The 16,710-nt window shown below is 43.2% G+C and overlaps 1 protein-coding gene across 2 annotated transcripts; it reads left to right on the plus strand.

Annotated features, from left to right (window-relative positions):
* Positions 1-7,093: 7,093 nt before the first annotated feature.
* PROKR1 (prokineticin receptor 1) lies at positions 7,094-14,568 on the plus strand. 2 transcript variants are annotated; one of them, XM_019292770.3, is made up of 4 exons: positions 7,094-7,535; positions 9,024-9,103; positions 9,335-9,700; positions 12,317-14,568. In XM_019292770.3, the coding sequence occupies exons 3-4, from the start codon at positions 9,369-9,371 to the stop codon at positions 13,011-13,013; spliced, it is 1,029 nt and encodes a 342-aa protein (XP_019148315.1). In that variant the 5' UTR covers positions 7,094-7,535; positions 9,024-9,103; positions 9,335-9,368; the 3' UTR covers positions 13,014-14,568. The 2 variants fall into 2 exon arrangements, with proteins under 2 accessions (XP_019148315.1, XP_010409260.1); XM_010410958.4 differs by having other exon boundaries at positions 9,024-9,700.
* Positions 14,569-16,710: the final 2,142 nt, after the last annotated feature.

The raw sequence follows: 16,710 nt of genomic DNA on the forward strand, positions 1-16,710 counted from the left end.
TTTAAGTAGGTCCCATAGAAAAGGCTGGGACTTAGCGTGCATTTTATTCCTCAAGGACTTGCAATTCTGGAATTGAGGGATGCCCATTCCCACACAGCTGTAGCCATGCTCCATTCTCCTATTGCCTCTAATTTGTTCACATAATTTCTAAATATTCCAGGAAAAGAACCATCACTGCTAATTCATTGTGATCCCAGTAAGCAAGGCACTCAAATTTTGTAAATTATCACCTAAAATGTCTTTCATTACAGCTAATATGACAAAGAGGAGAGCATGGATAATCTTACCTCCCTCAGGTGGGACCCTTGAGCTGTACCTTATTCAATGGGTCTCCAAGCACACCATCCTGGTGGACATCCATAGAAAGGTTACCCCACTTTGGTGTGTCAAGCTTTGACAGGATTTTCTCAAGTCCTACTCATCAATCCTACTATCAAACAAAAAGGATTTTTACACAAGAATTTGTGGCTGCACTTTTAAAGACAAGAACACATGGGGGTATAATTGCGTGGCCACTGTGACCACCAGCAGAGAGAAGGAAGGGTTTTCCTCCTCACCACTACCAAACGGTAAAGAGGTTCCTTTTGCAGTGTGGGAGCTTTGTCACTCCTGCCCCAAAGTATTTAGTTCAGTCTATGTATCACACCAGAAGGGAGATGCTGAGCCCTTGGCTCTGACATCCATGCCCCTGAGCTGTCCCTCTCAGACAAACCAGCATCTGTCTCCTTTTGACTCTAAATAACCTGTATTCCACAGAGTCCTGGACAGGAGCCTGTTCCACCACACTGCCAGCCACATGGTCAGCAGTCAGCCCTGGAGTGCCTGGGGGGACACAGACTCCAGCCCAAAACATGTATGGGCATCTTCTGGCATGGATTTGCTTCATCTCCACCTAGTTTGGGGAGCATGGACATGCCTTTCATCTCCTGTTCCTTCAATGCTACTCTCAGACTTCAAAAATATGAGAAGCAAGCTGATCAAGCCCTGCACTTTTGACAACATTATCAGAAGTACCACAAGGCCTTTTTTAATGTTAGAAATAAGGTGACACCAGCTTTTCATGACTCATCCTGACACCAAGATTGTGTTTTCATGCTCTGAGTAGCTTCCAATGAAACTACCATTAAGCATTATTCTGTTGAATTAGAATTCAAGTGTGTACAGAAATAACCAGCAATATCTAATACCTGCAACAAGGTTTTCACAGAATATTAAACTCTTTCTCAGATTGATACTGAACTCCAACAGCCCTTTAAATCTCAAATAACTTGGGAGAAATAAAAGAATTTCCAATAAACCACCAAAAACTGTCTCAGGCAGTAGAATGGGACATAAGTTTTAAATACTTCATATCTTGCTACAGGAGAAGCTGAGGACCTGGACCTGCCTCTATGTAGGCAGCAGAGCCAACCAGACCTCTCTGAGTCATTGCTGGAGGTAAAAATGCTCATAGTGACTGTTTATTTATGCTGAGATGGTAGAGATAATGAAAAGAAGGGTTATTTTTAGGTAAAAATGGGGTTATGGGAACTGCAGAGAGAAAATCTTGGAACCATTCTGCCTGCCATGGTGAAATACCAAATCATCAATGAAAAATAGCAATGGCAGATCCACCCCAATATTCCAAAGGAGAGATGTGAAGGAGCAGGATTCTGTCTGCAGCAGAGAAACAGAAAGTAATGATCACTGAATACAAAGAGCAGAATAAAGGAGATGCTGAAGTGATGATAATACAAATTACATGGCTTTGTTTGTAACAGAGAACAGCAATGGCAAAGGAAAGGGCTGACAATTGAGCTTAAATTTGAGACTGTAGCTGGAATGGATAACACTTAAATTTTTTAATAATGCAGCATTCAATTTTTCCTACTTAGACCGCCAAAGAAGTTGGCAGGTTTTTGGAAGGATATATCTCCTACTGACACACTTCTAGTAAAAAGCTGCTTCATTTCCAAAAGCATTCCAAAGCTCGTAACACTCACTGAAAGAGAAAATGAACCAAGTATTTCTCTGAGTGAAATCCAAAGTCAACAAGACTATCTCTGAAAATCCAGAGCAGTGACAAGCCTGAATGAGATATTAAGCTCCTTTTGGATGTTTCTAAATTCAAAGGCTTTTGAAGATGGGGTCTGCATAAACCTGTTCTTGAGGAAGAAGCCAAATGCAGACTTCAAATCTGGATCAGAGATAGTAAAATAAGGAATTTAAAATAGGACCATTAGTTCTGTATAGTGCAGCTAAGAAACATTTAATAATTTCATATAGAAGACATGAGCTCTACATTAAAAAATTTCTTTGCCATCAGGCCAGGAAAGCATTTTTCATAAATTATTTGTATATATGTAACACAGCCCAGAAACAGCAGTATGGATTAGATGATAATCCTGAGATTTCTTAACATTTGCTTTTCAGAGGCCTCTGCTCAAGAGAAGGGTTTGTGCTAACAGATATTTGCTCTAAGGCAGGCAGATTAAAAAAAAAAAACAAAAACAAACACACAAAGCCTAAAAAATACATCCCAAAACCCAAAGGAACAGTTAATAATTAGATAAAATGTTGAATGTTTAAAGACTGATATGTTTTTCTTGTGGTCATTCATGTCATATACTCATGCACAGTCTGGCTGGTCTTTGTTTCCCACCCTGCCTCAAATACCATCATTTTTGCTTCTCTAGTGAGGGTGACAAGTGCCAGTCACAACATAAGCTTCTTAGAGCTATTTCTATGTATTTCATACACTGTTGTTGAGGGCAGGGGGTGCTTCTCACAGAATGGCATGCTAAGCTGAAGTGAGCAAAATAAACACCATTTTCCTACACAATCACAAAAGGATGAACAAAGATGAAGAAAATGAGAAATAGACACTGATAGAGAATTATAAAGTGGGGAAAAAACCCCGCAGATAAGTGAAAACAAAGGAGCTTCTACTTGGAAAAGTAGATTGCCCCTGGGTCACCTTGCACATGAAGTAAGCTCTGAGCAGCTCAGCTAAATCTTGGTGTCATTCGGCTGTGAGAGCCACCTGAATGGCGTTGTCCACAGAAACCTGTGCTGCTCTGAAAGGGAAAGACTTTTTGGATGAAAGTGCCACATCTGCTGTTCTAGCAGTGCTGACAACCATCTTGGCAGAGTGTCACTGTGGTTGTTGACAGCCTGCTCTACGGTTCCTACACATGCTTTGTGCCTTTTCCCAAGGCACAAAATGATACATGCTCAGTAAGGACGCAGAAAAAGGTGGTAAGAGGAAACTAATATGGTTTCATAATCCAGTAATAAAGTAAAATTCTTCTCTGCTCACTCCTTTCCAGGACATTTCCACATCCCAAGTCACCATTGGAACAGCTGAGTAGGGTGGGATTCCTTCTGTGTGGCAAATATTTTTGCCAAACTCTATTTAAAAGTCACTTTCCTCTTGTGCCACAAGGCATATTTCCATGTATTAAAAGTATATATATATACTTAACTTTCTGCAGGCAAATGTAGTGTTCATTAGTATCAGTTACAGACTCTCAGATTGAGTAAAACCCCTGAGCTGAATGTCTGGTGGGAATACTGAGCAAAAATACACATGGTTGTAATCCATGTGTGCTTGCACCATCTGTTTGCTTGTTTTCCCAGGAAATCATAAGTCTGATGCTTTGTCCCACTTCACTGCCTGATTTATACTAGCAACCTTTGGAAAACCCCAGCTATACTTTATGCAAAGCTTAGGTAAGTTTAATTACCTCACTCAGAAGCAGGAGCTCAGAACTTCTGAACAACGAATCAATACGATTTCGCAGAAGACCTTTGCTGTTTACATGACATTCTACTTATGCATTTTGCAACCACTGCACACAACCCTCTGTCTTGTTCATGCGCTCTGCACCCACTTTTCAGAAAATATGATTGCTTCTAGTCCAGTGCCGCACAGTCCTTCTTTTTCTATTCCATGCTGTCTTGGTATTCTGCTTCCCAGCTTCTTCTTACCCAATCCAATTTAGTACAGTTTACATTTCAGTAAGCTTGATGAATTCCTGGGGCACACTGTCAGGGTTCACATACATTACAACACTCAGAGTCCAATTTATTTAGCAATTAGGAAAAACTAGACAGTAGGTAGTGAGTTTGCTGTTTTGAAATGTAGGGCCAGAGTCCTCAGGTCTGTTCCCAGGCTAAATGCTGGTTTTAGACCTTCATGATTTTAAAGTCTCCAAACAAGTACTTTACACTGCAATTGTTTTTGCATCACTCAACCTCCAAATGACCTCCCTGTTCAACCTGTGAGCATACTAATGACCAAAACAAATAAACAGGAATGTGAATCTTTGTCGTGGTTTGATGCTGGCCAAATGCCAGGCACCCACGAAAGTTGCTCACTCACCCTCCCCTGCCACAGTTGGGCAGAGGAGAGGGAAAAATTTGATGAAGGCTTCATGAGTTGAGATAAGGACTGGGAGAAAACACACTCCAAGGGCAAAACAGGCTCAGCCTAGAGGTACAAAGTGAATTTATTACTAACAAAATCAGAGGAGGAAAATGAGAAGTAAAACAAGCCCTTAAAACACCTTTTCTTCCCCCAGCCTCTCCCTCCTTCTCACCAACAGTGCAGGGAGACAGGGCATGGGGGTTTTGGTCAGGTCATCATCCGAGATTTTCTTCTGCTGCACGGGGAGAGGAGTCCTTCCCCTGTGAGTCCTGGGGTCCCTCCCACAGGAGACAATTCCTTCTCCATGGCTCCAGTCTCACAAGCAGTCCTCCCAAACCTGCTGCGGCGTGGGTCAGTCTTCCGCGGGGTGCAGTCCTCCAAGGACAGGCTGCTCCAGCCTGGAAGCAGTGGCCCCCCGTCTTTCCACCGGGTCTCCCACTGGATCACAGCCTCCTCCAGGCATCCAACCACTCTGGCGTGAGCACCTCCCCCACGGGCTGCAGGTGGATCTCTGCATCCCCCATGGGTCCCCATGGGCTGCGGGTGGATCTCTGCATCCCCCATGGATCCCCATGGGCTGCAGGTGGATCTCTGCATCCCCCATGGATGCCCATAGGCTGCAGGGGCACAGCTGCTTCACCATGGTCACCACCATGGCCTGCAGAGGAATCTCAACTCTGGCACCTGGAACACCTCCTCCCCCTCCTTCTCTATGAGACCTTGGTGTCTCCATGTTGTTTCCCTCACATGTTCTCACCTCCTCTTCTGTAGCTAGGAAAAAAACCTGTGCCCCTCTTTGTTTTGATTTTCTTCTTAAATAAGTTATCACAGAGGCGTTACCCTCATCTCTAATTGGCCCAGCCTTGGCCAGCAGCATGTCCATCTTCAGAGACATCAGGGATTGGCTCTGCTGGACATGGTGGAAGCTTCCAGCAGCTGATCATGGAAGCCACCTCTGTAGCCTCCCCCACTACCAAAAACCAGGCCGTGCAAAACCAACACAATCTTTTACATGATAGTTTTCAGTACCAACTTTTCTTTCTCAGCCTGAATTTATCACACTGGTAACACTGGTCTCAGGAAATGCCTTGTGAGACTGTGTTGAGTGTTGTGACACCACTGGGGAATCACCAGTTAACGTTATTAACGAGAAACCTAGTCCTCTGCAGAAATCGTACACCAGAATCATGTGCATATGCTTCTGGCATATACCCCTTGGATTTGGAGCCCTTAGACTACTACCACACCAGCCCTTGCTGCAGTGGGGCAGGGTACTGGGACAGTCATTGAGGTGCTAGATCCACCCCTGAACTTCCATTCTGCCCAAGGACTGGTTTTGTTCTTTATTCAGTGACTCCCAGTCCACAGCTACAAAGCACTGCCTTGCACAGCACATGTAAATCACATTGTTTCACAATGCTACTGGTGTTTTCTGAGAATCACTTGACACATACAGCACAATTCCTTGGAGCACAGGAGATGAACTGCTGTACAGAAGCTCACACTGAGCATGCAGTGTTCAGTGAAAAACCTTGGAGTTATCAAGGTTCTGATGCGAACTTGCCTTGAGTCAATGGGGAGAGAGAGTTCTGCAGCAGATGAGGTTTTGGCCTAAAGGAATATAAATATCTGGATATCATATTGCTTTATTAGCTCACTAGATAACTTCATGTGAGACAGCTAAATAAAGTCTTAAAGAGATCATGAACATTCTGAATGCAAAACTCCCTTTAGTGTATCTTTTCTTCAGGGACATTTAAGGTTTATGTGGCCCATTTTAGGGATCTTTTTGACATGGTTCTGATGTACACACTCAGTTTCCTTTGTCTCTCTCTCCATACTTACTATATTTATATTTTTTGTGACAGAATTTAACAGATGAACTGGTTCTGATTTCATCATTGTTCATCTGGTTGCACCCTTTCAGGAGATTAAAAATCCCTTAATGTATTTTCACCAATTACACTGGCTGTTCAAAACAAAGCCAAGCAAAGTATTTACTGGGAAATTCTTAACGCTCTGTGCAGACACTGGGGACTTTCTGATCTTCAAGTTTTCTGGAAGGAATGCCACAGGCATCTTTTATCCCAGACATATTTTATACCCACAGGTTTCTTTCCTTACCTTCTTTTTCCAGAGCTAAGTGCCCACCAGCTCACAAGCTGTGAATGTGCATTGATGGCATACCATTTTTTTCTGCAAACCTCCTACACTCTTCATGACATCTGACAGCCTTTGATGGTCTCATCTGCTAGGGACTATGTAATGTATCCCAACTATGCACCTTGGAAAATGTCAGCTAAGTAAATAAGTCTGGAGGTGAAGAAGAGGAGAGTCATGTGCCACACATTTCCTTTCCTTCTGGAGAACTGCTCTCTCAGGTGTGAGTGCTTCAGAGCAGTGAGAAGGCAGCATTAACAAAGGACGCCAAGTCTTTAAGGATTCACTGCCACTTTTCTGCTCTGAGTAATTCCTTGAGAGGGCAAGGAAAGCTGTGAGGGGTCCTCTGATTTATGGCTATTCACTGTGTGACCCTCCTTCTTCTGGAGCTACTGCAGCTGCAGTCCTAAAGACAATAGCAGGAGAGAGACACACAGAGAAAGGTCCCTGGGAAAGCACATCACCCTCCTTCCTCCCCCTCCTTTCCAGTGGGAGGTTTGTATTTTGCTTCTGTGTCACATCAGGTGCAGGCAGCTGCTGCCCAGCACAGGCAAAACCCAAAGGGCAAGGGCAGACTGGGGTTTATATATTCCATGTTCAAGCTTGCTAACAAAGCCACTCTGCCAATTCCATGCATTCAGAGGGCTTAAGGCAGAGGAACCCCAAAAGGGCTGTGCTCTATTGTCTCCAGATCGCGCTGCCTCTTTAAAATCAGAAATGCATGGACAGCGTCAAGGTGCCTCCCACTGAGCAAAGGCTTTAGATGCAGGCACAGAGACAGCGGAGCCATCCTCCGCTGAGCACAGGGCAAACCTGAGTGGGAGGGAAATGAGCGCTCAGTGGAGTCCTTGGGCTACTTCCAGTTATCCTTTCTCTCCTCCGGTAAGAGCAAGACATGTGCAGAGGAGAAACCTGGCGGCTCTCCGCAGGGTGCCTGAGACCTCCAAGAAGATGAGACCAACTGCAGGTATGCTTTGCCAATAGTGTTATGTCAGTTTGTGGATGGTTGTGTTGTCTGTATTTATTTTATAGCTCTCTTGGTATTTAGCAGTGAAATCTGACACAGATACTGCCCCTTGCTTTGGCCAACAGACTTTGCATCCAAGTGTTTATTTAGCACTTCTCTTAAATGAATGTTTACCTTTCCAGGCAGCTGTGGAGATGTCTCCTAAAGCAGTCCCTTGTCAGAACTGTTTAGTTTCAGGCTTTGGCTTTCTGTTACTCTGTTCTGCAATCCTCAGTTTGAAAAACAATGTGGTGACCAAAGTTGTAAAACAGAGTTCCTGTCAGATATTTGTTAAGTGTCAGTATATCAGGGTCTGAGGGTGGTTCCAGGGAAAGAAGGGAGCAAAAGCTCCATGACGCAGATTATCCTTTGTAGCCAAGACTGCTATTGTTCAGTAGCATTTGACACCCTGAGGACTTACTGTTGGAGGGCAGAAAAAGCAGTAATGCCCCCCGATCCTCTGCTGGGATGAGGTGGGACTGTCCTGACAACCAGGAGTCTGACATGAAGATTCCTAGATAGACCATGGGAAGATGCCCTCTGAGCATTTTGATACAGAGAAGCAAAAATAAGGAGTAGATGAGATTTTTTTTTTCCCTCTGTGTGGGAAAAAATTAATACTTTTTAAATATTTGGTACAACTGGCAGTACAAAGAGGGGAGCCTGCTCCTCCCCAGCATCAAAAATTCAATGCACTCTGTCTTGCTTATGGAAGATTTTCCCTTTCACCTTAAGAGCCTGTCTGTAAAAACACTTTCCATGTGAATGGCAGATTTGCCTTCACAGCTACGCTCTACAAGCTTGTTCATGGGACAAAATTCATGTCTCTGCAAATTGGCAGAGCTTCACCTGTTTGACAGAAGTGATAATGGATTATGCTGGCAGAAAATTTTGTCCTGTATTTAATTAATGGCTGCCAAAAGTGAAGTGCTGGCTTTAGTATTTTCTTGGGTCTTTGCAACTCTTACTTCATTAAGAAATGTATTTAGAAGCAAGGACATCAGTTCTCTTTTCGTTCTCCTCTACCAAATCACTCTGAAACAACCAGAATAAAGCACAAACTTTGTCCAAAAGCACATCAGATGTGCTCAGCACACTGAGTTGTCATTTTAGTGTCTTTTGCCTTGCACAATGATGACAGCACCGTGGATTTGCAGGCCAGTGGAGGTTTAAACTAGATTTTACATTCCTTCTTTATTTTCATTTCACTGCCTGGTGAAAATTTCATTGTTGGTAAATAAAACTGCTGGTGTAACAACCAATGCATGAAGCAACTCAAGGCATTTATTTTGTGAGAACAGAAGCATCCCTTCACAGGGTATTTCTTCCTTCCATGCACATGCAGCAACAGAGCTGTGGGGCAATAAGGTGGCTATTTCTTTCCTTCAAGGTCAGTACTTTTGCTGTCATTTCCTTTCAAGAGACATTTTCCACTTTTTTTTCCCACAGAAGGAGATAAGTGAGGCTGTTGTCCTATAATCTTCTGGGGACAAAGACAAGATTACTCACTGCTCAAAAGGAAGCTTTGGGTAAGGTCTCTCACCTCCCACTCTCGTGCCCTGCCACACTGCGCTATTCTAACACAACACCAAGGGCCAGCCAAGCTGCACATGCCAAAAGAAGACAGACATGGCCACGGAGCAAACTGAACGCAACCTAAATGCTACCGCCCGCCTCAACTTTGCTGCAATCTACAACCTCCATGATGGGGATTTCACCTCTTTGCGAAACTTCTCTTTCCCTTTCAATTTCACTTACAGTGATTATGACCTGCCACTGGACAGTGAGGATGACATGACCAAAACCTGCACCTTCTTTGCAGCCAGGATTGTGATCGGGGTTGCTCTGGTTGGCATCATGCTGGTCTGTGGCATTGGCAACTTCATCTTCATTGCTGCTCTCGCCCGCTACAAGAAGCTGCGAAACCTAACCAACCTACTGATTGCCAACCTGGCCATCTCAGACTTCATCGTGGCCATCGTGTGCTGCCCCTTTGAGATGGACTACTACGTGGTGCGGCAACTGTCCTGGGAGCACGGCCATGTCCTCTGTGCCTCAGTCAACTACCTACGAACCGTCTCCCTCTACGTTTCGACCAATGCTCTCCTGGCTATAGCTGTTGACAGGTAAGTGGGATGCTACAACTGCACAAAGATGTGGCCACAGCTTCCGAGGTTCTAAAACATGTCCTCAAATCCACACTTTTTGTAAACTATTCCCTGGGCAGCTTGTTTCGATGCCTGACCATTCTTTCAGTGAAGAAATTCTTTCCAAGTGTGCTGGAGTCCTGAGAGACTGCCTGCCTCTTACTCCAGGAATTTTAACAATATAATTTAATTGTATCCTTTCTCATGCTGCTTCTCTCAGTCTCATGCACCATGGACTGACAGGCGAAGGCACTGAGGATCAGCCTTGTGCTGACATAAGTCTGACATGACTGACTCGCAGAAGGCCAGAGAGCTGCTCAGTAAACTCTTTACAGAAAGGCCATCATCGCAAGCCCTCTTTCATGTACAAACATAATACACATCTCTGTAGACCCTTTGCATATATATATGTGATTCCCACCCCTCCTTCCTCTTCTTTCCCCCAATTTTTCTCATGTGCCATTTCAAACTTTAGTATAGTGTTGCAGTTTTCAGTCCTTAATGCAAAAGTCAGCTCAGGAGTAGTTAACCTTGCTGAAGGGTGTACAGATACAGCTTGTGTGGGGCTGATTCAGCAGTTCCTGTTGTCAACAGAAGTCTGTGAAAAGACTCTAGAGAAGTTCAGAGATGTTTTGCCTAGCGTGGGCAAGGGAATGATCAGCTCCTACAAAACAAATCCTTAAAAGCATCTAACAGACTATCCTTTCAACAGCAGCTGAGGACTTGGGGTAAAGCTTCTAAACACTACCACGTATGCATTACCATTTTCTATCAGTTTTTCAGCTCCTACAAGGTTTTCTTGGAAAGCTCTGCTAGTGCATCCCAGGTTGATGAAGTAACATGGGTCATGGCGCCCTTATGTCTGCTAAGAAATCAGATTTATAGCATATCTTCCCACATATCTTTAAAAACAAGCCTGGCAAAGATTAACCACTGAAGCTTGTTGTAAGAACACACTGTTATAGTTTCATTGCTTTCGTTTTTTCTTGCAAGCTTTTGACCTGGTAAACAGAGAGAAACATCATTGTTTAACAATCACCTATTCCATGCTGGTTATGTCATACAGATTGTTGACTTCTGTCTCTAAACAGAACAGGCTTTTAACAAAAGTCTTCCCATGTTTAGATAATTTAAAAAAAATCAGCCGTGAAAAGCAGGTAAGTCTGTCCCACTGAGGGTTTCCTTTACAGAGGGCTCTCTTTTTTCTTCCTTCATGTCTATTCACATGAAAAAATAGGAATTTCAGATTTTTAAGGCTACACCTACACCAGAAAAAATACCATATCTGAAGAGGAAGAGCGTGTGATAAGGGTCCAATGTCCACACTGCAAATATTTAGCTGGGTCCCCTGGACGAACACCCATGGGCACTTGGTGTGTTTTATGTACACTTTTGGAGCACATCTTCCTGGACAGTTTCATCTGACTTCATTCACAAACTGCAGGACCACTCTACGGTAACAGCCCACGTGTGGTAAGCAATGACGATCAGGAAATCCACCACAAAAGCTCCCTCCTGACTCTCTTGGACAGATTGATCCCATCCAGTCAAATGTTCTGCTGAGCAGATATGCTCAGATATATGTATATAAATACATACACATATATTATGCCACAACATGCTTCCCCAGGATCCAATCTAAAAATGTTCACCTATCTGCTCCACAATGAGGCTGACTCGTTCTGAATTTACCCTGCACTATTAAGAGCCATGAACAATTTATCTGCTTCCAATATCTGGCTGATGAAAAGCGCTGCTGACTTTTTAACTTTAGAATGAATATCTCTTATGGATGCTATTCTATGTATTGAATATATAGAGATGGAATATATTCCAAAGGAATGAGAAATTCCACTTTTTGAAACAATTCTTTAGGTTAAATATGGTTGTACTGGGACCTCTGATAAAAATCTCCTCCTAGCAGGAATACCACAACCTTGCAGCTTTATAGTCCTAAGCAGTACAAATACTTAACTTGAGTTTTCTGCTTTGCCATATTACTTAGTACTGTATATTTAAGATGAATAAGCAATAGTTACCTCCAGAACACACACAAAAAAGGTTTCTATGGGCAGAAAATAGATATACACTCCTCTAAGGTGTGTATCTATAAAATAGATACACATTCTTTTGGTGGCTTAAAATCATGTTTACCTGTAACCATACATTAGCATCATCTTCAGGTCTTTGGTTTTCTTATTTCTGTGGTTATCATGGGGTGCACTGTGATGTATATTTGACCTCTTTGTAAAAAGAGCTATTTAAGTAGCTCTCTGCCTAAGGAAAACATTTTCCTGCTTCTACATGTTTGTCTTTTCTTTCCTGGACCTGACTAGATGCATAATACTGCACTTTTCAAACTCCTGTTCCTGTTAAAAAGGAGAAGGTGTGATACAAAATTATAACTAACTCAGCTCCAGGCTGCTACTTCACAAAATGTTCTTACAGATGATTATGTTCTTACAGACGAATATTGTCAGGCTCTCCCCTCAGGAGTGACAGCAATTTCCTCCTGCCCAATTCTGTTTGCTTGTAGTCAGTGTGTTCTGACCAACAGTGTTTTCAGACCATTTTGAATGTATTTTTCTGTTCTAGGTATCTGGCCATTGTTCACCCACTGAAACCACGCATGAATTATCAAACAGCAACCTTCCTCATTGCCTTGGTCTGGATCGTCTCCATACTTGTAGCTATTCCATCTGCATACTTTGCTACTGAAACTGTGCTATTTAAAATTAAAAACCAGGAGAAAATTTTCTGTGGCCAAATTTGGCCAGTTGACCAGCAGATGTACTATAAATCGTACTTCCTCTTCATCTTTGGCATTGAATTTGTAGCACCTGTGATTACCATGACCTTGTGCTATGCCAGGATCTCTCACGAGCTTTGGTTTAAAACCGTCCCAGGATTTCAGACAGAACAAATCAGAAAGAGGCTTCGGTGCAGAAGGAAAACTGTTATGGTACTGATGTGCATCCTGACTGCCTATGTTCTCTGCTGGGCACCTTTCTATGGCTTCACAATTGTCCGGGACTTCTTCCCCACCATCTTTGTGAAAGAGAAACATTATCTTACTGCCTTTTACATAGTTGAGTGCATCGCCATGAGTAATAGCATGATAAACACCATGTGTTTTGTAACCGTGAAAAACAACACCATGAAGTACTTCAAGAAGATCATGCTGCTCAGATGGAGGTCAACATATAAGGGAAGCAAATCTAGCACAGATTTGGACCTGAGAACAAGTGTAATGCCAATCACAGAGGAAGTAGACTGCATAAAACTACAATAAATTTTCTGCAGTTCTAATCTCACCTTTTTTGGAGAGGGGGTAAAGAGGAAATAATACCTTCTCAGAAGCTTCTCCCTTGTCTGTGGGAATACCCACCACTGGTGAGAGCCCTCAAGAAGCAGCCTACTTTGCATTCCCACCAGAACTCTTCTCACTGGACTACTGGATATTCCCCCAAGTTGAACTGATGCTGTGCTTCAGTTCACACAGCTGTAAATTTGGGATGTAGACACTTATTTTAGAGTTGTTTAAGAAGAACAAAGAAGTCTATGAATGTATTAGAGCATATTACAATGATGGAAAATTTGAGTGCTGACTCTAGCAGTGATGCTTCCTTGTTTCTTAAGAGAAACCTCTAAACCCCTTTGAGCTTATGACTTGTATATTTAAGCTATTTGGTGTCCTTTTCTTTCTGCTCAGAAGAGAAAGGATGGCAAAGAAGCCCATTTTGCTTCCTGTCTCTCTTTAACCTCTCAGTTTAGCCCCTCATGATGAAGCTTCTTGAAGTCTACAGACCACCAGCTTTCTATTGTCCAGTGCGCAGCATGCTCTTCTGAAAGGCACATGCTCTGAAAGCTAAAATCTGCTTCACAGTCTAGTGAAAACCTCAAGTCTCTTCCTGTGACACCTTGTTTAAGAATGCTTTATCAATATTCCACTCTTTAGTTTGATGGGGAGTGTTACTCTGTTATGTATTTGGTAATGCCACAGATGCATATGAAAGGGACCTCTTCCCTCACCTCCAGGCACCCTACGGCCAGCTTCTGCTGCCTTGAGATGCTGAGCTCATCACAGAATCAATCGCAAAATTGTAGAAGTTGGGAATAACATCTCCACATTGTCTAGCCTACCCCTCTGCACACATTGCCCAGGATTGTGTCCAGCTGGGCTTTGACTGACTCCAGGGAATGCTGACAGTCTCCCTGGATCACCAGTGTCAGTGTTCAACAGCTCTCACACAGTGAAAAAGTGTTTTCTTATGTTCAAATGGAATTTCATGTGTTTTAGCTTGCTTGTCAGTGGGATCCATATAAAACTACAGCGTGGTGGTGGGAAAAAACCGACCAGATATCGTACCAAGTCTGTGTGCACCTTCACAATAAAGGACAAATGAAGCCAAAATACCAAGGAGATCCCGAGGTGATCCATCTTTCTGGGAGCAAGACAGGCTTAGGCTTCAGTGAGCCGGCCTCTGGCTGAGTTGAGTAGCTTGTTGTCTGCTTAGACATGAAGCAACAACTCTAAATGAATTCTGCATTTCCTTCTGCAGTGCTTCTTTTACTGTTCTGATTTAGTGCAACTCCAGTTTGGATGTTTCTTAACTGATAATTGTGACAAGGCAGGTGACAGTAACAGTAATACCTACTCATTTCAACTACACATATCATGGACTTCTGTGTATGGAAATCAAATCTTTTCTATTGTGATGACAAATGCTTCCTGTTTTAAAGTATGTGGTTGTGCCTACTTTTGGAGTAAATGGTTTTGGTAAATAACTTGTCTGATCGTGAATTTAAAGTGAACCGCAAATCCTGCCAATAAAACAGTAAACATGGGCTCAGTATCAGCATTCTGAATTATTTTTTGTCTTTTTCACTTAGCCATCACTTTCTTACCCAACTGAGTAATGTGAATGATCCCATTCCTGCTGAAGAAAAATTGACCAATTAAATTTAAGGGCAAAAAGGATATTCAAATCCATTAAAGCGCTCAAAACCTCTCATCATTAGCTGCTCTTAAATATATGTTGGAGAGTATTTCATCATTTGCTGTTAGGCAAAACAATTACTGAAATCATCCTTCAAAATGTCAGTTTTGAACAGGGCTACATTTGTTTTCCAGCTTGCCACAGAAATTTAAAAAAACAGAGAGCTGAAGTATTTCACCATCAAAAAGCTTAATCTTGTAATCTTGCCTGAAATTTTATGGTTCCTTCTGAAACTATGCTCCCATATTTATCTCCTGAAACCTGCCCTACTTATTGGGGATTAGCTAGCAATACTACCTGTTATTAGAGTGTGTTGATACTCCTTCCACCTGTTTTCCCTACATGATTTTGGTGCAACAAAGTCAACTGATAATTTCCACACTAGGGAAATCCATCTATGGGTGAGTTAATAAAAAAATCCTTCAACCTCCACCAAGAAATACAGTACTAAGCAAAATCTGGGGGAAAGGATTGCTTTAAAACTCTGGAAATCACTCTGAGAGCTTCAAGAGAGCTCTTCTGGTCTGGCCTGACCACTGTTCTCACCCCCGTGGCCTGACAAAAGTATCAAAGCAGCATCCTCCACAGCCCCTGCTGAGTTTAGGTTTTGGGATTGCTGTATTTTTGACATTTTGAGGTCTTCCCAACAGCAAAGTGGTGTTGCTGCCTGAACCTCTGGATAGGGCAGGAGAAGTCATGCTTTGCCCTCAACTGAATTTGTTGTGAATAGCATCCACAGAGCATCCACTGAAGAAGAGTGACGGTTCTGTTCCCTGATCCAAGCACAGATCCCACATTCCCTAGGACTTAAGTAAGGTGTGCAGGGAAGAAAAGAACAGAAAGACTTTTTTGTACCCACACAGCTTACTAAAGGACAATATTTAGAGAGGGAATTGAATATGAACTGCACCTATCTGGAGCTCTGCTTGCAAGAGCCATGCATAAACAGAGAAAGACAAGCACAAGCTGGGAAGAAGGCAGCATCTGTCTCAGAGGAGAATCAGGCCTTTCCAGCACAACTCCTGCCTACTGGAAAGCAGGAAAAACTCCAGCAAGACCTCTGTGGCCAGCAGCTACCTACTGTTAGCTCTAGGGGAACAGCTGCAATAAGGGATCCATCATGCAAGAATTGTGGGATGTGTCATGGATGAGGAGTGGATGGGAGTGAGGCATCCTCCTGAGAGCCTTTGGCAGCAGTTAGATAACCACGCAGTGAATCAACCAGATGCCACCATGTCTTGGTTGTGGATAGCTCCAATTTTTACTGCCAAATGCAAAACTGGTGCTACCACACCAGATCACTGCTTAGCTGTCCTCCTGTAGCACAGCTCCAAAACCATAGGCTCACTTCCTTCTACAGCAGCTTCTCCAAGGATAACTTGAGGGTAAAATCCAGTCTCTGCTCCTTCATACTGAAAAACATAAACCCAGGTACACCTGGAAGCTAAAATAGTGACTCCAAATGGCTAAGAGAGCAGTAAGAGAAGAAAAACAGCTATTGTCAGCAACAGGCACTGAGAAAACAAAGGCTGTGTCATTAAAGCAATTGTCTCTCTACAAAAGGGGGATGACCTGCAAGATCCCAGGCCAGCGTACATCAAAGTAGCCAGCACAGAAAATTTCCTTGAAGACTGACTGACTCATTTCAGGAGCCAAGACTTTGCTGTGGTCCTTCTTCTCTGAGCCTCTCCTGTGGCAACAGCACCTTCCAGCTGCTGCCCATGCAGCACAGCATCACCGAAAACTGCATCAGCTCATGTTAAACACCTTGGGAATGACGTCATGCAGATAATCCCAGGATTCCCATTACTCCAACAAGTAGCAACAGATGCTTCAGCTTTTGACAGCTGGGTACCCAGGCACTTATCCAATGCTTGTAGTGTCTGCATTCTCCCTCTCCCTGTGTTGGCAGGGCTGTGAATCGTCCCAAACCGGGCCAGGAGGCACTTCAGAGACAGTCAGAGAAGTGGGTATTTGCTTTATTCAGCG

Source organism: Corvus cornix, chromosome 3 (assembly GCF_000738735.6).
Source record: "Corvus cornix cornix isolate S_Up_H32 chromosome 3, ASM73873v5, whole genome shotgun sequence".
Classification (NCBI taxonomy): Eukaryota; Metazoa; Chordata; class Aves; order Passeriformes; family Corvidae; genus Corvus; species Corvus cornix.

Excerpts from the sequence above, each read along its gene's own strand:
- PROKR1 (XM_010410958.4), top strand. The coding sequence starts at position 9,204 with ATGGCCACGGAGCAAACTGAACGCAACCTAAATGCTACCGCCCGCCTC. Across the intron at positions 9,701-12,316 it reads CTGGCTATAGCTGTTGACAG|GTATCTGGCCATTGTTCACC; the intron begins GTAAGTGGGATG and ends TTTCTGTTCTAG.